This window comes from Danio rerio, chromosome 19, assembly GCF_052040795.2.
Source record: "Danio rerio strain M-AB ecotype USA chromosome 19, GRCz13ab, whole genome shotgun sequence".
NCBI classification, from domain to species: domain Eukaryota; kingdom Metazoa; phylum Chordata; class Actinopteri; order Cypriniformes; family Danionidae; genus Danio; species Danio rerio.
In genome coordinates this window covers 22,886,406-22,908,602 of record NC_141039.2, presented here as the reverse complement: position 1 = coordinate 22,908,602, position 22,197 = coordinate 22,886,406, and the positions used below count along the sequence as shown (strand labels likewise).

At 33.2% G+C, this 22,197-nt stretch overlaps 1 protein-coding gene across 4 annotated transcripts; it reads right to left on the bottom strand.

The window, feature by feature from the left end:
• On the bottom strand, positions 1–22,094 carry cndp2 (carnosine dipeptidase 2). 4 transcript variants are annotated; one of them, XM_087294003.1, is made up of 12 exons: positions 21,997–22,094; positions 21,558–21,652; positions 21,144–21,287; positions 19,342–19,504; positions 16,572–16,660; positions 11,775–11,975; positions 9,836–9,920; positions 9,257–9,417; positions 8,454–8,618; positions 7,735–7,876; positions 2,539–2,686; positions 1–651 (listed from the first exon to the last, which is right to left on the bottom strand). In XM_087294003.1, exons 2-12 carry the CDS (start codon positions 21,615–21,617, stop codon positions 585–587), a joined length of 1,425 nt encoding a protein of 474 aa, XP_087150129.1. In that variant the 5' UTR covers positions 21,618–21,652; positions 21,997–22,094; the 3' UTR covers positions 1–584. The 4 variants fall into 4 exon arrangements, with proteins under 4 accessions (XP_087150129.1, XP_087150130.1, XP_087150128.1 ...); XM_087294004.1 differs by having other exon boundaries at positions 21,558–21,657; positions 22,001–22,094; XM_087294002.1 differs by having other exon boundaries at positions 22,001–22,094.
• Positions 22,095–22,197: the final 103 nt, after the last annotated feature.

The following is a 22,197-nucleotide window of genomic DNA, read 5'->3' as shown; positions in this document are numbered from 1 at the left end:
TGTAATCAAAGTTGAATTTTATTGAGATGATTTGCATTTATGGTTGTGCATATGTCATGTGTACACAGAATACACTAGAAAACCGATCGTGTCATTTCACATTGCAAAAAAGGCAGTTTACTCCATTATGTAAACCATAACTGAAAATCAGATATTTAGACACTAACACAGAGATTACTATTACAGCAGCTAGAAATATTATACAGCTGAAGAAATGTATGTTTTTTTGCTCTAAATTGCATGTGTCATCAGTTGCTTGATGGATCATTTTAGAGAGAACTGGAGTAAAGAATAAACTGAGTGGAAATGCATCTTACATCATGAAAAATCATCATAATTCTGGAAAATCTAGCAATGAAATGGCTGAACGGAGTGATTATGTTTTTGTTTTGTGTTTTTAACGTGATACTGCAAAAAAAAGCTTGATTGTCATTTGGCTCAAAGTAATACCATACCATCACCATTTTTCTTCATCGGTAAATGAAATGAAAACTTGAAGACTGTACCCTTATCCAGGAATTTCATTCACACCTTCAGACAAATAAAAATGCACCAGCCTAGTCGAGCCGAGTCAGATGTTCTAGTTAACTAAGCTGAGATACTTCATAGAAGTACGCTCCCAACATCTTGGTCCCCTGAATATAGTTGGATCTGTCAAAGCAAACAGAATGGAAAAATGTGTGAAAATAAATATCAAAACAAATCATGTTAATATTTCTGTGCCTAATAATATCATTTTATCATCATCTTAAAGGTTCAGCAACAGAGAATGTAAAATACAGGAATCAAAGAGTGACAATACTTTTAAAACCTATTTAAGACTCTTTCTTAAGATTTTCCATACACGTTATGACCTCATCGCCACTTTAGGCTTCAACTAATGAACATTGGCGACATTTTAGCTTAAAGTATATTTACTAAATATTGATTGCAAGACGCTTATCCTAAACTAAAACATTCATTTACTGAATAAAACTGCCAATCTTTCAGGTGGCGCCTATAGAACAACAGAAATAACAATGTTGCCTTGGTTACTGCAGTAAACAAAGCACCATGATGTCAAATCTAGCAGGATATAATCGATTGCATAAACTAAACTAAAGTCTCTTTAAGGGAGGGGTGTCAAACCTCAGCCCTGCACAGTTTAGTTCGAACCCTGCTCCAACACACTAAGGGCCTACTCACACTATGTTATCCGACCATGCTCAGGCCTGTTTCCTGGATTATTTGAGAAGTGTGAGTGCACTGAATCGGGCTCTTGAGCGCGGTTCACTTGAGCTTTGGCGCAGTATGCTTGTGTGTAAGTGGAAAACATGCCTAAGCCCGAAACTGAAAGCGAGACTTGACTTTTAAGGGACCGTTTCATATGAATTAATTAATCATTCTTACTGTTCAGTGAACGCAGTTTATGTCGCAGTTTATTAAAGACGCAAATCCCTCATTGCATGACAGCTGCGCACCTTCAGCAAACATCCTAATACCTGCAGCACGAGGACTTAGCAGGGTTTAGCTCTTTCATTTTCATTTTGTTTAAGATAAATTTAACTTGCTTGTTGATTAAATCCCATTTTGTTATTTAACCTTTTTAATTGTATGCAACAGTCAATTTGCATTTTCATTTGCTATGAAGAAAATTAAATGAAAAATCTATATCGGTGCATATATACATATATACGAAATCAGTTATTATAAATTATTTATTACAGTTTAATCTACTAAAAAAATGTTTTTGGTTTTTAAGCTCATTTTACTGAACAAGGTGTTCGTTGGGTCCTTAAGTCTTAAAAGTTGACAAGTCATTTTAGAATGTTATTTTAAGAATGAATGAATGAATAATATTTATTTCTTATCTGACTTATTGGACATTTTGTGGTGTCACACCAAAGGGTAACAAAAGGTAATTGTATAGTGGTTCCAAAAAAGTTAAACAAGAAGAATTCTGACTTAAAAGGTGCAGATCTTGGATTTCACAGGGGGCTTCAGTCACATGATCTTCAACGGGGTCCTTTGATTAAGTAATATTTTCCATGGAATTGACCAATTTAAAATTAGCATATGGTCACACCAGAGAACATGGCTTTCAGTGACAACATGTCTGAAGTTGCTTTTGTTTTTTAATATATGGATAAATAAATGACATATAAAAATGTATTAATTCATTAATATATGTACTGTTTTAGACAGTCACACAGCAGGAAAGTTTTGAGATTTGGCTAGAAATGGTAAAAAAAAAAAAAAAAAGTAATGACAGCATTTTTTTAAGACAACAGGTCCATTGAAGACAATTACATGCTTAAACATTTACTGCATTTAAAATGATGAAAACAACAGGTTAACACACTTTTTAACTGTATAGTATAACTGAAATTTACAGACAAAACCTGATAAAGTGTGAAAGAAGTAAGTGTTTTTGTGTTTTCTTTACATTAGAATAAAATAAAAACTCTTCATGAAAAGCAAAAAATTGGCAGGTGCAGAAAAACTGTTTTGCCTGAGGCATTTTGCAAGGTGTTTGTCATAGCTTTGTCTAAACGTTACCTGTTAAGTTTCTCATTTTGTGAGTGAGCGCCATCGTCAGAGGATCCAACAGGAAGCAACATGACGTTCTGGCCGGTTGCTTCTTGGAAGGTTAAAGTTACTGGGATACTTCCTCCCTCACGGGTCAAATCAGGCTCCACACCAAACACTAACATCATTGAAAAACAGAATTATGAAACACAATTAAGAAATTTGACAAAACTGACAATTTGAAGGCAAAATCACCTTCTCTGACCTTTGTGGAAATACTAGCATTGTGCAATTACCACACAAGTGCAATTTATGCATTTAGATAGGAATGGTCTTTTTTTTAATTATTTTAAATTAATGTATGAGGTAAATTTATGTGTCAAAAATGAGTGTCAAAAATACCAAGTAAGTTTATTTGATGTATTTGTGGTGGAATACATTCAAGTCTTTCTGAAATGATAAGTCTCACACAAACATGTATACATGTTATTATAGAAACATGGTGCCTGTCAACCAATTAGGTGGCCAGGGAAAAACCCAATCCTACGTCACGTTGTGGTGGGCCTCAAAATCACTGGGATTTGGGTCCTTTTTTTAATGTCAGGAAATTTAAAAAAAGACACTCGTTAGGTTTATATCACTCCAATATCACAGTGGACACACTATACACCTACACACAGTTCTGTACAAACAGCTGACAAAAGTTGATTTTCATCATAGATGCCCTTAAACCCTTGTGTACTGTTCAAATTGACTACCCTTTCGTTATGTTAGTGGCTATTTTTTCCCTTATAACCACATTTTTTGATTGCAAAGCCATAAGACCATATAATCATGCATTCTTGGTTTTTGGTGGTTTTTCCTCCTGGGGATGAATGCATGATTATAATGTGTCATGGTTTTGCAATCAAAAACTGTTGTTATAATGGAAGTCAGTTTGGGAAAAATAGCCACTAACATAAGAAAGCATAGTAAATTTAGAGACTAAACATAGAGTCTGTCGTTGAGTTTTTTTTTTTTTTTTTTTTTTTTTTTTAAACCTTAGACGCATTTTCCCAAAATATGTGTCAAAATAAAATTTGACACAATAAATAATTCATTTGCTAAAATCACAGAGAATGTTGAGGCCTAATTAAGACTCAAAATCATCCCAGAGTGGACAAAAACATCCCAAACAGCACGCAATGGTTAAACTTTAGTCTTAAAACCTACAACAACCAAATTCATATCAGAACTTCAGCCTATCATTGTGTGCTATATATATATATATATATATATATATATATATATATATATATATATATAATTTTTTTATTATTTATTTATTTTTTTATAACAATCGGTCAGGCTACTCTGGACATCAGCCCAAACGCAAAGCATTTGCTAGAACACAGGTGCGACAAATGTGCACTAGAAACATTCATCCCTGTTCAGTGTCTATGCCTATACTCTCCAAAAGTAATGACAAATAAAAATGACTTTGTACTTTTTTAAGATGGAATATACCTATTAATCTCCTCACACATGCACTTGTCAACACAGGCGTCTATTATTTTTTGCTGACCTCAGTAGTTTGTTGTTCTTGTTCCTTCTCTATTTCTTTTCTGACTGTAAAAGAAGCCTGGTTCTGTGTTAACGCATATTAAGTAAAGTAAAAACGATTCAAAGCGTACACGAAAGCTACACTGCAGGATCGCAAAACACTGGGCAGTGCCATTGCTGTTGTGTTTAGCAATCCATTCAAGTGGCGCAACACATTTAAAATCTCGCCTACGGCAGTGCAGGGGTGTAGGAATGTTCAAAAACAATACACCATCACCCAGACACTTCTTTTTGATTTCAAACGAAGAACTTATTTTGAAGTAAACAAGGGCCTTTGCTGTATTCTTCTCCCAGTTAAACAGCATTAAAGACTGTCTCTCAGTGATGCATCAAGCGCTTCATTCTTCAGATGCGGAAACGCAATGTGCGCCGCTCTCTAAAATTATTCTAAAGTAGTTGATCAAATTAATAAAAGTGAAACTGACAGACGTAATATGGATTGTCAATAACATAAAAGGGAATGTTTATTAAGTAAATATCGCTAAAACAGTTTCGTTTTAGTCTGAGTCAAAACTGCAGGAAAATATCCGCTTTGCTAAAAGGCTGGTTATTTTACCAATGATTAGGGTCAATAGTGGTAGCCTATAACAGATTTCAAAGAAAAATCTTTATATTAAAAAAGGAAACACAGGCTGGACCAATCAATGTTATAACGAATGCTCAAATAATGTCAAATGTACAGCAAGCATCATGTTTTAGTAAGATTATGTCAGTATGTTTAGTAAGATTATACAGTAGGCCTATGGGTTATTTTTACTAAAGAAGATAAGAAGAGTTCAGATACAAAAGCCGCTAAACGCCACTTCTGCTAAAAAATGAGATAATGCCATTGAATGAATGCTTTAGGCACGTACTACACCATCAACAAATAGATTTGCTTCAAATCATCTAAATTCCAGCGTCAGGGCATTTAGAAACAACAGTTTGTTTGTAAAAGCAGCTAAACGCCACCTGCCTTTGACAGCAAAAGCCGCTATATCCGAGAACCAATCAGAAGGTGTAAATTCAATCATGTGTTTTCAATGTGGCAGCGCGCTAATACACCGGCTTTGAGGAGACATATACCGCTTTCGATTTTAAAAGATGAAGTTTGTTGAACTGCATGAGCCTGTCAGTAAATGGCAAAAAAAAATGTCCCTTACCTCAAAAACTCATTATAAGATTATATGCATTATAAGAAAAAGAAAACACAATGTGCAGTCGGAAGTGTAGCATGCATTCATATTGTGTTGTCGGCAATGACGCTACTTTGAATGAATCCGATTTACTATACAAAAAAACAGTAACTCCATTTTACAAAAGACTTAAAAGAGTTATGCTGTTATTTTATCCCACGTGGTCGCTATGAGAATAAACTTGGAACCAAGTCCTTAAGTATGGTGAGAATGAATGAATGACAGCCTCTAAAATTGTCTGAGAGGCATCCCCTTTTTGCCCAGTAGGTCTACTTTGTGTTTTATTTGCTAATTTAAGCGATTTTTTTAAAAGATAAATATAATGTATAAAACTGCACAATATTTGTATAACTTCATAATACCTATAGATCTGATAAGCTTTTCATATTAATGGACAATGCGCAGATAATAATGTTTCATAACGTTTTTACACTTCATTATTTGAATCTACCAAGCTTAGCTTACAATGTTTGCAATGTTTACATTGTTCTACCTACATTAAATCTAAATCCCAAATATCAGAAATGACAGTAGATTGATAAGTTCCAATTAATATCAGTTTAATGTTATGTATTAATGCACTTACTTCACAGATTTCATTCATTCTTACTTGACAAATGTATATCTTTTAAATTTCAGGTGGTTTGTGTTTTATGTTTGGTAAAATTAGTTTTAATGGAATCTTCATTTTTAACTAATTACACTGTCTTGTCCCGATAAGTGGATTTAGAGGATTTTGCATAAAAAGCAGACGTGGATTTAGCTGGTTTTGACGCAAAAGAAAATTTACCTTGTTAAAAAACAAAGAATTGTCTAAAGTGACAATTTTTTTTGTTATGTATTATATTTACTAGTGATTTAATAATAACCTTATCATTGCATATAAAATAAAACTTCTAAACCTTATCAGAGAAGCCTGATAGAAAATGCTCTATTACAAGAAAAGAGGTCTGATGGATTTAGAGTTTTTTGCATCTGAACTCTTCATATATTATTTGAGTTTATAACCAGAATTATAAAAAATGTATTATGCTAAAAAAAAAAAAAAAAAAGGGGGGCAGTACTGGGATCGGATCTATATCGGTCAATACTCTGAATGGTATCAGATCGGTTTAAAAAAAAAATGGTATCAGTGCATCCCTAGTTTAAACAACAAATACATGTTCTTACACTTATTTGAAAATTGGATTATCAAATATTTAACTTATATTTCACAATTAAATATTTATTTATTATAAATAATATAATATTATTTACATATATACAGTTGAAGTCTGAATTATTAGCGTTAATTTTTCCCCAATTTTAATAGAGAAAAGATTTTTTACAACACATTTCTAAATATAATAGTTTTAATAACTCATTTCTAATAATGACTCATTTTACACTGCAATAGAAGAGTTAATATTATGAAAATGCATAAAACTTTAGGTTGGTTATTGGTGAAGGATAGGGTAATTGTTTCTCTGCTGTGTTTTATAAGAAATATTTCTGTGTTAAAAGTTCCAAGTGTATTGTACAGTCAACTTTTGTATAGTAATGTTAGTCACCATTTTAACACCAGGCATGCATTAAAGGGAAATTTTTTGCTTCCCATTTCAAAAACTAATGCAAAGCAACGTACTGTGATGTATAGAGGAATGAAAATATGGAATGAATTGCCGTCAGACATTACATGCTTTGTAACAAGTAAAAGGAGGTTTAAAAAATCATTTAAAAAATATTTTATGGAACAATATTAAGTGGATTGTTGATTTGGATGTTATGTATGAATTTTGTATTTTAATGTTTTTATTAGTCTTTGTTGTTGTGTATTAATGTAATTTTGTGTTATGTTCGATGGACCCCAGGAAGAATAGCCACTACCTTGGTAGTGGCTAATGGGGATCCTGATAAATAAATAATGATTTATTCTTGTATTTGCCAAGATGACAGTGAATAATATTTTACTAGATATTTTTCGAGACACTTCTATACAGCTTAAAGTGACATTTAAGCCACTAGGCAGGTAAGAATAATCAGGCAGGTTATTGTATAATGATGGTTTGTTCTTTAGACTATCAAAAGCTTAAAGTGGCTAATAATTTTGACCTTAAAATTGTGTTTGAAGAATACTGTGAAAATTTCCTTGCTCTGTTAAACATCATTTGGGAAAAAAAAACTCAAAGGGGGGTAATCATTCTGACTTCAATTGTATATATAATATTAATATAATAAGAACAGGTGTCAATATTTGCAGAAAATGGAAACAAAAAAACTATATATTTATAAATCATTGGGGCTGTGGTGTGTCAATGAGGCATGTGAACTTGTGCCATGGTCACAAAAATGTACCAAAACCAACTTTGTAGTATATTTCATGCCACTGCAGACGGGAATAAGATCAGTGATCTACCATACAAATATACCACAATGCGTCGTGTCAGTTCAACCATATATCGTGCCTTACCAGTCTTCATGGCCTTTCTCCCAGCCATGTAGTGAGGATGATTAAAGTCAGACACCCAGGCCTTCGCTCCATGTCCCATGTACACTTTCAGTTTGTTAGGAGATTTCAACTCTGCAAATGTCTTCTCCAGATGGCTAATTACCTGTAAGATGAGCACAATTCATGTCTGTAGTAGGGCAGTACGATATGGAATGATCTAACATTGCAATATTTTGTTTTGCTTTGATATACTGCAAAATGAGTATAATTTCATCAGATGATTTGAATAAGCTCTTTTTGGAAATATTTAAATAATTAAGATTGACTGGGCTGATCAAGTCTTTTTCTATGCAGTGAGACAAAAATATAATAAATTACAAGCATACATAAATATGACAGAGCTAAAATAAAGTTAAATAAATAAAGGTTATATATGCTTTATGGTTTCTGGGAGTCTAACAGTATTCAAATACAAAAATTGAACACTCAAATGTAAAATAACATGGTCATTGTTATAGAAATAATTTTATACAATAATTATAAAAAAAAAATTGATAATATCTTCATCTTTTAATCTTTAATAAGCAATCTAATCCTGCGATGTGACTATTGCAGATACACACATTGCGATATTGATGCTCAAATGATATATTGTTCAGCCCTAGTCTGTTAAAAAAATATCAAAAAAGTGACTAACATATGCAAATAACTCCAGATAGAGCATAGTAAATTAACCAAACCTGCTTCTCCACCACTTTGGGATCCATGTCAGGGACCAGGCGGATTGAGAACTTGCCAATGACCTTGCGGGGGATGACAGTTTTGGCACCAGCCTCAGAAAAGGCTCCCTCTATGCCGTGCAGAGACAGGGATGGGTATCTCCAACGATGCATCAGAATTTGCTCCTGCACAGAAATATTTGTGGGTTTTTTTGGGTTTATTGTGAAAAACGTCACATTGACAACATATTGAAATTATATGTTAGATATAGAAGTAAATAATTATATTTACACCCCATTATTTGTTAATATGTTCAATTCTGTCTATTTGTTTTCAGGGTGTTTAATTAATTTAAATTGAACATTATTACACTGTAAAAATATCTTGCTACCTTACAATTTTTAGTTGAATCAAATGGACTTTTCTAGTCATCTCAACTCAAATTGACAAAAAATATCAAGTTAAACTTCATATAACTTAAAACATTTGGGACCTGATTAACTTATTAAAATAAGTTAAAGCAACATAAAAATATTTGTTTTGACTTTTTGACATTATTATATCTTTCTTTTCTTTTTCATTCCTTTAAAACCTGTTTTGACACATCTTATTCTGTTTTGAATCATTTTTTTCTTTGTTTTTACATTCTTATACTTCTATTTTATGTTTCTTTTATTCTTGTTTATTTAAAACACATTGTGAATAAATTGTGCTATATAAATAAACTTTTTTACAGTGTACAGTTTTTAAAACAAACATATATATATAAAACATAAAATTATATGAACTGACAAAGAACAAACGAAAGACAGGAGTGATTTACTTTGGTGTCATGCATTAGTTTGCCAGCTCCAACATCTTTGGCATACTCTTCCAAGTCAAACTCAATTTTTTCATAAAGCTTCTTCTCCTCATCAGTCAGTTTAGCAACTTGGTCGTATATTCCTGGTACTTTAATTTTTCCCTTGTTGTCCACCAAAGTCCCTAAAAACACAGAATTCTTTTATACACTTTCCAAGCACAGTAAAAACAATAATGGTATATAAACACAAAACCAATTAAAACAAATCCATCGAAAATGAAAATTTTTGAACATCTTTGTTTGAGTTGAGAAATTTCACTTTAAAGACCAAACTGACTTCTTTGCCATAAAAGTGATATTACTGAACATTCACACAGGAGCCTGATAGAAATGCTCATTTTAGAGGAACATTTCAGATGGCATTTAGAGGTTTTTGCATCTAAACTGTACTATCTAAACTCCTATATATATATATATATATATATATATATATATATATATATATATATATATATATATATATATATATATATATATATATATATATATATATATATATAGGTTGATCAAACTGAAAAGTAGGCAATGTTTAAGTCTCACCCATCAGCGCTATTAGGTCAGTCATAGCCTCGTGAACAGATCCTCCAAAGACGCCAGAGTGGAGATCTTTATCACAGCATTCCATCTGAAAACATAAAATGAAGGCACTCGTGTTAGTTGTCATTAATCAAAAGCATTTCATATGTTAGCTCTCACTGCTATTCAGAATCTTACACTTTTTCCAGGTGCAATTTCAAACTTTTCCAGCACTTTAAAAGTGTGACAAATGACATACATATAGATACTTTAACATTATATTAGATGCTAATCACTACTGTAAGGAAAACCCTCAGTGGCATGTTTGCTCAAAGCCCAAAATTTAATTCCTGTCATTTACTTTTTAAAGTCATCAATACTTGCATCTTAAATGTATCATCTTTCACCCTAAATGTATATTTATTTTAATTTCAAAGGGTCCCAATATAAAAAATATAGGTCACGTGAACAATCAGTTATGTGAAAAATGTCATCAAGTGCTGAGCCCAAGATTACCTGTAGAAGCTAAGGCTGTCATGATTATACAATTTGGCTGACGCTTAACTATCTAAGAAATAATTGCAATTATGTGATTAAATGTGTGTTCTGTTTTGGTCCTTTGACTATTAACTGTCTGATTTGGTGCAGGTGGCACAGTTGCTCAGTGGTTAGAACTGTTGCCTTACAGCAAGAAGGTTGCTGGTTCGAGTACCAGCTACATGTTCTCCTCGTGTTCATGTAGGTTTCCCCCACAGCCCAAAGACATGCGGTATAGGTAAATGGGTAAACAAAATTGCACCTAGTGTATGAGTGCATGTGTGAGTGGGTGTTTCCCAGAAATGGGTTGCGGCTAGATTGACATCCGCATCGTAAAACATATGCCGGAATTGTTGGCGGTTCATTCCACTGTGGCGACACCTGATAAATTAGGGACTAAGTCGAAGGAAAATGAATGAGTGAATGAATGAATGAATGAAAGATTTGGTGCATCGATGATTAATTGTCAAACACATCATATATTATACCATGAAATAAACTCACATATTGAGTAGAAGCTAAACAAATAAATAATTGTGGGTGTCTCTTTAAATGGAAATAAGCTGCTGTTCCCAATCCACTTTCCAGTAGAAGGCAGAGAGTTTTTATGTCTAACATATTCATTGCTCACTTGACATTGCAGTTCTTGGTCATCATGAAAGTCTTCAGTTTAAACTCCATTTTATTTTATTTTATTTTATTTTATTTTATTTTATTTTATTTTATTTTATTTTATTTTATTTTATTTTATATAGCGCCAGATCACAAGATAAATGGTTTAAGGTTCCTTTCCTAAAAAACAAGTCTATACAAAATAGCTTACAGCATGTTATTTGTGTCTGCTCTTTGTATACCATGCATGACGGAACTCTGCTTTGATGTGTATACTCACAGAAGTGAGCACATTCCCACCAACAAAGAGAGAGCATGCATTGTAACAAGTTGGGTCAACTAGATGGAAATCAGAAAAAAATATATCTTCCAAGCCAGACAAAAGTAAAAAAAATCCCACTTTGCAGTGATGCACTTTGTGTCCAGTATGTGAACCACATCATGTGATGCTATCGCAACATGCATTCAGACAAGTCCTGTTTGAACTAGGCTATGAGTATTGTATTTGTTGAAAAACACCAAACAGATCCACATCTTTCATTATCAGAATATTCAATTATTCACACACATATACACTGAGCTACATCAATGTGTTCAAATAGCAGTAAAACAACACAACGTACTTATTTTCAAGCATTTGTTTAATTTTAATCTGGACTAAACATGACAGAAAAAGTGTGATTTGATTCTTTATAATGTTGGGTAACTTAATACATCAGACTTTTAATGATCAATCTCATTTATAGTTAAGTAAGCACCACTTTTACAAATCCCAGGTTTCCTTTAAAAGTAAAAGAAATGCATTAACTCCTACCTCAATAAAGAAGTAGCAAATTCCTCTCAAGCCGTAGGTAATGCAGGGCTTGGTCTTTCCCAACCAGTAGTTATCAGAAATGCAGACGTAGTCCACATCCTTAAAGAAAGTGTCTTTGCGAGAGAAGACCAGATCATCCAGTCCCTCTGATCCAGACTCCTCCATTCCCTCGAAACAGAACTTTATGTTGATGGGCAGTTCCTGTAACATTAAAAAAAGACATGGATGTTTTTATATCCAAAAATTCAACGATTTACTTAAATTTAAAGAAGTGAATTCCTTTTTAGTTTTAAAAGGTTTTGTGTTTAGATGACTTGCTGTCAAAAATGATCTCCACTCATTTGAATGTAAAAAAAAAAAAAAAAAAAAAAGACTAAAATCTTTGTATTATGCATGTCAGAGTAGGATGCTGGTTCGAGCCCTGGCTGGGTCAGTTGGCATTTTGGTAGGGCATTCATTATGTAAATTGTGTACTGGATAAGTTGGCGGTTCATTCCACTGTGGCGACCCCAGATTAATAAAGGGACTAAGCCGAAAATGAATGAATGAATGAATGTCAAAGCAGTGCACTCGAAAAATGATGACTTTTGCTGCTTGTTCAACTACTACAGTGCTTCCCGAACAAAGACTTTACTTGGGCAGGCCGCACAGGAATATGAAAGGTCATCCAAGTATATTGAGTTACACTTTTTTTACCATCCTTATCAGCCTTTTACATTTATTTTGTATCCACGTAATATGACCAAACATCCACGGTCAATTAAGTGGTGGAAAATCTTCTCATTTACCCGTTTCGAGAGCTGTCAACACTCCCACAGACAGTCTCACATGCTCTGCTGAACCACAGAGATGCTCCTTTTTGGAACTTAAAAAAATCTCCTAAAATGTCTGAGGTTCTGCTTTTGCTTTCGCTTTCTAAAGCTGTCATTATTCCTTTTTCTGCCATTTATTCCTCATTTGCTTTATATTTTGTTAATTGATCATGTCAATATATTGCATAGGCTATTTAATATACATATCTTTAATTCTTTATCATTCAAGTTTGCTTTGATCTTGAAAGAGAGAGAGAAGCAGATTTGACCTGTCAGTGGGTGCACATGGCTCCTGACTAGCATGAAAGTAAGTGAAATAGTGATTTTTTTTTTTTTTTTTTCAACAGTCTTATTTTATTTTAACTTAGGAGTGGGCAAACTCGGTCCTGGAGGGCCGGTGTCCTGCACAGTTTAGCTCCAACACTAATTAAACAACCCGAACAAGGTAATCAGTGTCTTCAAGATTACTAGAAATCTATAAGCAGGTGTCTTTAATCAGAGTTGAAGCTAAACTGCGCAGGACACCGGCCTTTCAGGACCAAGTTAGCCCACCCCTGCTTTAACCCATTAAAAAGAAAAAGAGTATAACAGTGTCATAATAAATAAAATTGTTGTTCAATATGTTTTGTTGGTTGCATATAGTTAACTATTTATGTGATGTGGGTAAATAGTGTTTCAATCTGGATACCACCGCAAGTATAATTCAAACCTGTGGGAAGCACTGTACTTCGTGTTTAAAATGAGTTGAAATAACACAAATCTTAAGGGCTTTTGGGAAACCCTAATTGTTTTATGTTCAATCCACCTCAATTTGTAAAAATGGTTAAGTTAACTTATTCAGTTTGTGTTGAGACAACATGTAGAATTTGTGTGGAACCCTAAACCTTTTAGTGTACACTAAAATATGATTTTTGATGCTTGTTCAAACTACTTCTTTAAAATGAGCTGGAAAAAAAAATTGTCACAACTTAATTGTTTTGTTCGATAAATTTGTTAAGTTAACAATCAGTTTATGTTGGGACAACATGAATGAATTGTGTGGAACCCTGCATTCTTACAGTGTAGATGGCATTGTCAGTTTATAAAGAAACACTATGCATCTGCACATAATTTAAAACAAATATTTTGCATACACTACCTGACAAAAGTCTTGTCGCCTACCTAAGTTTTAGAAACAACAAATAATATCTTGACTTCAAGTTGATCATTTGGTATCAGTCGTGGATTAAGTGTGTCTTATTGCTTCTAGACTGCACTTATTTTACCAAAATAAAATATGTTCATGCCTTGATTTTTAATGATTTAACTAGGACAGTAAGGTCTGACTTTGCTTGGACAAAAGTCTCGTCATTGAACAGAAATAATTTACAGTACAAAATATAAAGTCATGGTGCAGTGGATAAAGTGTAAAAAATTCATCTTGTGTATGACTCCCATGAGCTAGCAGGACTCCCAGAGTTCATTAAAGGGGTGGTCCAGAATGTAATTTTAAGGCTTGGTTGTGTTTATAAGATGCAAAGCAATGTGTGCTCATGTTTCACTTGAATGAAATTGCGTTATTTTTTCATATATCTCACTTTGATTATACACAGCTACTCAGCTAACATGAAAATGACTGTCATATTTCCTAGTTCCTCTGAAAGGCCCGCCCTTAAGTGACTCTGATTGGTCATCCTCATAATGTGTTGCGATTTGCAAATCGGCTCCACGTCACGCCCGTAAAACCACGCTTTTCTGCTGTGTAAACAATCAGTCAACTTCCTGGGTGCTCTCTATAATAAAATCTGACAAGTGTCTGTAACGAGTGAAAATGGGGTGCAGCTCCTTTAAGAGCGTTTGCTATTGTGTGTGTGTGTCTATGTGTGTGTGTGAATGTTTGAACCTTCCGTAACAAGCGCATGTGCATGGGAGTTTTTTTTTTCTTTTTCTCTGATGCTCGGATTAAGTTATTTTCTGTAAAATAACGTGGCAGAAGAATAAAGCACAAGATGTGGGATGCTACCTGTGTGAGCCTTGATTTATTTTCCTGCTGCTACCACGAGTCCACGAGATGAGCTATCCTTTTTTTTTTTTAACTCTATGCGTTACATATATATCTGGAATATGCAGCTGTAAGTAATATGAATCATCCACATATCTTTTCTGACTTCATTATCTGAGATGTAAAACGCATGGAAAAGCAGCCTGAAGACAATCAATGCAGTCGCGCGCGCACACATAAGAGACACGAACGTGCTAGTGGAGTGTGTGTTTGTTTACAGCAGTTTGACTAATAAATATGAATTTGTAGCTAAATCGTTTGGAAAGCAGCATTTTGCATTGTTTACATCGTTGCTACAGCATAACTTACCGTTAACAGTAGACACTGTACATGTTATGATCAATTTTAACAAATAAAAACACTTACAGGTTGTAGCTCACAGCTTCTGCTTTGAGGAGATTAGCCGAATCCAGCACTGAACTGAGAGAGATTCTGGAGCTATTTTGTCAAATCATGCTTGCTATGTGTTTTATAATTCTCTGGAACATAATTAATATTGAACTGTAAACACTTCTGTCTTTGTGTCGTGTCTTTTGGAAGCCCAAATACAGAAACAGACGAAGCTCTGTGGAAACAGCAGCATTAGACGCATTTTTAGCTTTATCTCTGCTATAACGTTACAGCGCCTCTGGCCCTATATTTTACAGTCTATGTTCTAGCCATGGCCCTTACCTGCACAGTTTTGGGTCCGCAGTAACGAACCTTTGTGATCTCACAGGGGGCGGAAGTATTTTTTGTAGTCCCCAAAATTTGTTCATTGTAGGCTTTGCTAAGCTAACTCTGTAAAAACCAAGGTCTCCCTTTGCATTGAACTTAGAACTTTTTACATTCAGAGATGTTGTTTATGTTCACACAGCTACATTACACATCAACTAAAGATAAAATAGGATATCATAGTGGACCACCCCTTTAAGTATGAGAAGAAGTGCATCCACTCTGAAGATCTCTTGCACGCCCCCAAATTTAATGTAACCCCAAACCATGATTTTTCCCTCATCAAACTTGACTGATTTCCATGAGAATCTTAGGTTCATGCAGGTTCTAATAGGTCTTCTGCAGTATTTGTGATGATTGTGCTGCAGTTCAACAGATGATTCATTAGAATAATCAACATTCTCCCAACTTTTTTCAACTGATCAACTAGTCTAGAAGTCAAGTTATTATTTGCTGCTCTTACAACTGGGATCACCGACAAGACTTTTGTCAGGTAGTGTAGGCATTAAGTCACCATTGTTTTTAAAAAAAAGTTTTTCGCCTATATAACAACAACTATCTTTTCAAAAATAAGCACTTTCAGCTCACAAAATGCTGTTTTTCAGAAAAAAAAGGACAGCCAAACTGCATTGCAGTGTTCTGATTTTTTTTAGCAGTCAAAAATGTGATCAATAGGCATCATAAACAATAAAGAGACCTATAGAAACTTAAAAATGCATCTCATATCATTAAAATACAGAAATTACAATAGGCTTACAGTTAATTAGATTAAATAGATGTGGCAAACTAATTGAATTACAAGACTTTAAAATGATCAAAGATCACAAAACAAAAAACTTTAGACTGTTCTCCTGTCAATTAGCATCTGCATATGAGGAACTTTAACAGAATCACAGTTCACTCAGGTGATAATGATTGAGTAACTGAAGCAATCAGTGGATAAGCGAAGCATAAATGTACTGCATTCAAAGGTGAATTGTTTTGAAATGAAATGATATGCAGTGTTGTTCCTCACAGTTTCAGTCACATTAAGCGAACATGTATCTGATTTAATTTACATTCAATTAAATTCTAAGTTACTTGAACTAGATTAAGTAATGCAGTTCATTCTTATCCACCAATACTGTCATACTGCATATAGTACGTGAGGACTTTGAACAGCTGTTAAAGGCTTAATAAGTAAGCATACATGCAATATCATTTGGAAAAAAAGAAAGAAAGAGTTTGCACCTGTCCAATCTTCTGATAGGCCTCAATGATGTTGAACCAGGCCAGTACAGGGCCTTTATCATCTGTGGATCCACGTCCGTACATTTTACCTACAACACAATCAAATCAAGCATGAGCCATGGTCAAATAAAATGCCATAAAGTATAATGCTTATAATGCATTTCTACCTGCAATCTCAGCTCTGCAAACATTTTACTGTACATTTCAAAGTGCACAAAAAGCCCTCATAGATCTGCACTTCCCAATCAATTTAACATGAATTATAACTTCACGGTAACTGTAAAAGGTTACTAGATTATTACAATATAAAAAGTGTGTCCTTTAAGACAAATGTTTGAACATCTAAAACATAAATGGTGTAATTTAAATTAGATTTTGTTTAAATTTACATATTGTCACTTGACAATGCAGAGACTTTGTTGAGCAAATCAAATCAAAGGCAGATTGAGCATAGAACTGTTATAAATGTGATTGTTTTTATTGGAATAAGCTATCATTTCAAAAGTTATACTGCATTAGTTAATATCACTTAAAGTACTGTTTTCTTTTTATTATGAAATATTAGGAAATCAATTAGGAAATTACCCACGGCAAATTTAGTGTAATATAGTTTGGTAAATTTACCTTCGGCCCATGGCTCTTGATGATATTTGGTTTTTGGCCCTTTATACAAAATAGTTTAGGCACCCCTGGTCTAGACAGAAATGCATTTTTATTTTTGTAGGAAAAATTACTTTTATTTGTTTTTAAATCAAAACAGTGTGGACATTTCTGGAAAGAAAAGAAAGAAAGAAAACTCTACAAAATAGAATAAATAGTTTGAATACATAAACAATAAAAAGAAAGCAAAAAAAAACATGAAACTGAAATGAATACGTCATTACATGCATGTAATTGTACATATTAAATATTATATACAGTTGAAGTCAGAACTATTATTTCCCAAATGATGTTTAACAGAGCAAGAAATTTCTTTACAGTATGTCTAATAATATTTTTTCTTCCGGGCAAAGTCTTCCTTGTTTTATTTCATCTAGAATAAAACCAGTTTTTCATTTTTTGAAGACCATTTTAAGGTCAAAATTATTAACCCTTTAAGCTATTTACTTTTTTGCTAGTCTACAGAACAAACTATCACTATCCAATAACTTCCCTAATTACCCTAACCTGACTTGTTAACCTAATTAACCTAGTTAAGCCTTTATATGTCACTAAGCTGTATAGCATGTCACTAAGCTGTATCTTGAAAAAAATCTAGTCAAATATTACGTACTGTCATCATGGTAAAGATAAAATAAATCAGTTATTAGAAATTAGTTACTTAAACTATTATGTTTAGAAATGTGTTGAAAAAAATTCTCTCAGTTTAACAAAAAAAGGGCTAATAATTCTGACTTGCATTTCATACTATGGTTGCCGCGATTCCATTAATTTACATTACAATACTATACTAGCTAGCAATGTACTATACTACCGTGATACTAAATAGTATTACGATAATGTAATTCATCACTCAAATTTATGAAATAAAGAAAGTTGTCAGAAATACTATATTTTCTATGTTATAATAGGCTTGCTTGAATTTAATTCATTTATTCCTTATTATTGTAAAAGGTATTTGCACATCACTTCACCTAAAATGAATCACTTCTTTTTGTTTATTTTGTAGATAACTGACCAACATTAAAAAAATAAAATAAAGATAAATATTATGCCGAACGAAATACGCTACAAAAATCGCAAATTACGCTAAATGAAGCGGTCAAAAATTGTTTCAATGTTTCCTGCTGTTCTTTTGGGTTTTTCATCTATTGTTTTTTTTTTTTTATCTTATCAGGTAAGAATCCAAAGTAATTCAAAATTTTACTTTGTGAGTTGTTCTTTTAAGAGATTGTTGCGGTTGTTGTAGCTATTAAATCATATTGACAGAATAAGAAATTAACTAATTCAGATGTGCATTTGAACTGAACGGTCAAAAAGTGCAATAGGCTACCTTAATAGGCGTGAATTCTACAGAGTTTTGCAATCTTAAAGTGCTCCACAGACACATGCAATAATATGTATTGTAGATAAACTGTTAATGACGATACTACCATTGACAAACTACAATGGCACCGCAAGTATTTTGGAGCCATAGTATCACGATACTATCATAGTACCAGTAAACCAGGCAAACCTATACCGCAACTGCAACCGTATATACCCATAACAATTGTGAAATTCATGTTGAAATACGTATAGATTAAGGAGGTAAATATAACAAATCAAAAGAGCTGATTGTGCCATATGAAACACATTATCTAATTATCAGTTTTAATTATATGCAAATCTGAAAAGAATCTTAATTTGTCACAGCTTTTAAAAAGAAATCAGCTGACAGGTCACAGGGCCATGCTCAAGCGTCAGATCTGTCTCAGCAAAAAAGAGACAATGGGATTTGTCTTGAAATCTCTTCGGGCTAGAGGGACACAATTGTAACATGCTGAGTCGGTGAGATTTCTTCCTATTTTTTTGTGTCAACAACCACACGCAAGCAGGAAAAAAAAATGTTAGTGGTGACTAATTTTAGTCATATCGAATGTGAAATATTACCCAAAGGGAGCACTTTTTGCAGAATATTGCACAAAAAGCAAATCAATTGAAGGTTCTGAACAGTTTTTTTTTCAATACACTCAAAAACTTTATTTGTTAACTGATGCTAGCACAAGTACTCTCCAGCTCATGAGATGGTGTAAGACTTTAAGGATCACTTATGTATGCACGATCATACCGTCTCTCTCCTCCAGAATAAAGGGTTGTGAGTCCCAGCCATCTTCAATGCTGGCCGGCTGCACATCCAAGTGTCCGTAAATGCAAACAGTCTTCTTGCCCGGGTCAGAGCCAAGTCTGCCCAGAACTATTGGAGGAAGGGGAATCTCTTCACCACTTGGCAACTAAATTAAAACCAGCAAAACAAAATTACCAAGGAGTTCAAATGTATTTCAGTGTCACTTTTTGCCATTTTCACTTTTTTTAAAACTAATTAAATTTTATGATTTTAGATTTATTTAATATAGAATAAATTATATAAAATGTCCTGTTGTACACTTAAAACTTTTCTTGTACATGTTTAAATTTAGTCAAAGTGGCGCAGTGTGTAGCACGATCGCCTCACAACAAGAAGGTTGCTGGTTTGAGCCTCAGCTGGATCAGCTGACATTTCTGTGTGGAGTTTGCATGTTCTCCCCGTGTTTGTGTAGGTTTCCTGTGGGTGCTCCGGTTTCCCCCACAAGTCTATAGACATGCACTATAGGTGAATTGGGTAGGCTAAATTGTCCAAACTGTATGTGTGTGAATTAGAGTGTATAGTTGTTTTCCAGTGATGGGTTGCCTGCTGGAAGGGCATCCACAACGTAAAACATATGCTAGATAAGTTGGAGGTTCATTCCGCTGTGGCGACCCCTGATTAATAAAGGGACTAAGCTGAAAAGAAAATGAATGAATATTTACATCATTTGTCTATGTAAGCCAAAATATAAGTTGAAATCTCAACTTAAAAGTTTTGAGTAGGTTTTGTAAAAATAAACTGTCTAACAGACAAATTCATGCAAAAGTAAAATAACAAGCTTTTTCCAACCTGCATTTAAAAAATGTATTTAAATTGTATAATACACTATTGTATTGTTCTACTAAAAACCTAAGGTAAAATCTTTTGGTTTGAGAGATAATGGCAACTTATAGATACTTAAAACCACAGGTAATTAATATTTTAAAGATGCATTTTGGTAAAAAATAAAATAAATAAATAAAAATAAATAAATAATACTAAAAAAATATTTTTTTAGTAAAAATGAGACTATATTTTCTATAATAAAAACAAAAAGCAATAAATGTAGGTGAAAAACAAAAATCCATACATATATACATATACATACAGCTAAAGTAAAAAAATTTAGGTTAATATTTCCCAAGTAATTTTTCACTGAGATAACATATTCTTAAACATAATAGTTTTAAGGTCATTTGTTTCTGCTATGATGACAGTACATGATATGTTACTATAATTTTATTGACCTTAAAAATGTTTTTATGTAAAACTGCTTTTATTCCAGCCAAGCTAAAAGAAAAAAATGACATTCCTTAAGAAGAAACTATATAATAGAAATACTGTGAAAAAAATCCTTGCTCTGTTCAACATCACTTGAAAAATATGTAAATTAAAAAAAAACACAGGAGGGCTAATCATTTTGCCTTCAAATGTAAATATATAAATATACATACATATGCATTTCTTTGAACTTATTTAAAAATCAACAAAATATACACTTTTTTTGTAATTTTCCCTTAAATTATTTTTTGGAACCACGGAAAACAAACTAAGTTTAGAAATTTGGAACAGCGTAAGGGTGTGTCGTGGGTTAATCTGCAAAGCATTAAAAGCACAACTACACGATTTCAATCTTATAGTGCATGTGACATGCTGTCAGATGGTTAGGTTAACCACAAAAATGCCAAAGCAGGAAGCAACCTCGAGTGTTAGAGCTGAAAGCTGTTTTTAAGAAATTTAAAGAGATAATGACAAAAAAAAAACACCTTCTGCATGCCGATATCAACCAACTCCACAGTTCCACCCAGTCTCTCGATGTCTTTGCCTGCCATCTCCATCATTTTCTTGATTTCTCCTCGTTTCTCTGGCCAGGCAGACACACTCTGTACAGCAACCCATTGTGCCAGGCGCTTACAAACAAAATGATTGCATTTACATTAGAAAATATCCATTATTCATTTGTGGCACAATACAAAAGTCAATATATATATATATATATATATATATATATATATATATATATATATATATATATATATATATATATATTGACTTTTGTGAGTTATATTTAACTTAAAGCTGTTTTTAGACATATTAATATATAATACAACCATATATTATATAACATTATTTTATATTATATTAAAGAACATATATTATACAGAAGAAAATGTCATTACCTCAACATATTCGTTTTGGTGCTCGTCAACGTATTTGAAGAGATTTGGTAGGTAAGACATTGCTGCACAGTGACAATCCCTCAGTGACAGAAGAACTGACCAGAAAGAAACACAAATTGACGTGCAATAAAGATTTATCTGCTTTAAAGAGGGAAAGAAACTCCTCCCATCATTGTAAAATGCTGACAAAATCATTCCCACTATCAGTGTAAGTTAGAAGTGCTGAGAAACGCTGCGTTATAAATACACATCATCACAATGTAACAAATTAACTGCTAAAAATGTGTCGAACAAAACGTGTTTTGACAATGTCTAGCTAAACCCTTAATTTAATTGAACTGTAAATTTCTCTTTCTGAAAAAACAAAATACAGTAATAACTACAAAGTCGTGCTCCGAAATTCATTAAATACATCTTGCAAAAGTTAACAACAGCATACTTACTGAGTAGAAACTTCAATGTCTTTAAAATAACAGAAACCGAACTGCTCTGTCACAGTTTTTTCAGGGGTGTGAAGACAGCCATCAAACGCATCTCAAGTTCAGCAAAATCCCGGGATTTCAAAATAAAGGTCTTTTGCACTATGCACTGTACTCAAAAATAAATTTGTTTATGTGAGCAATTCCGTGCAAATGTCAGC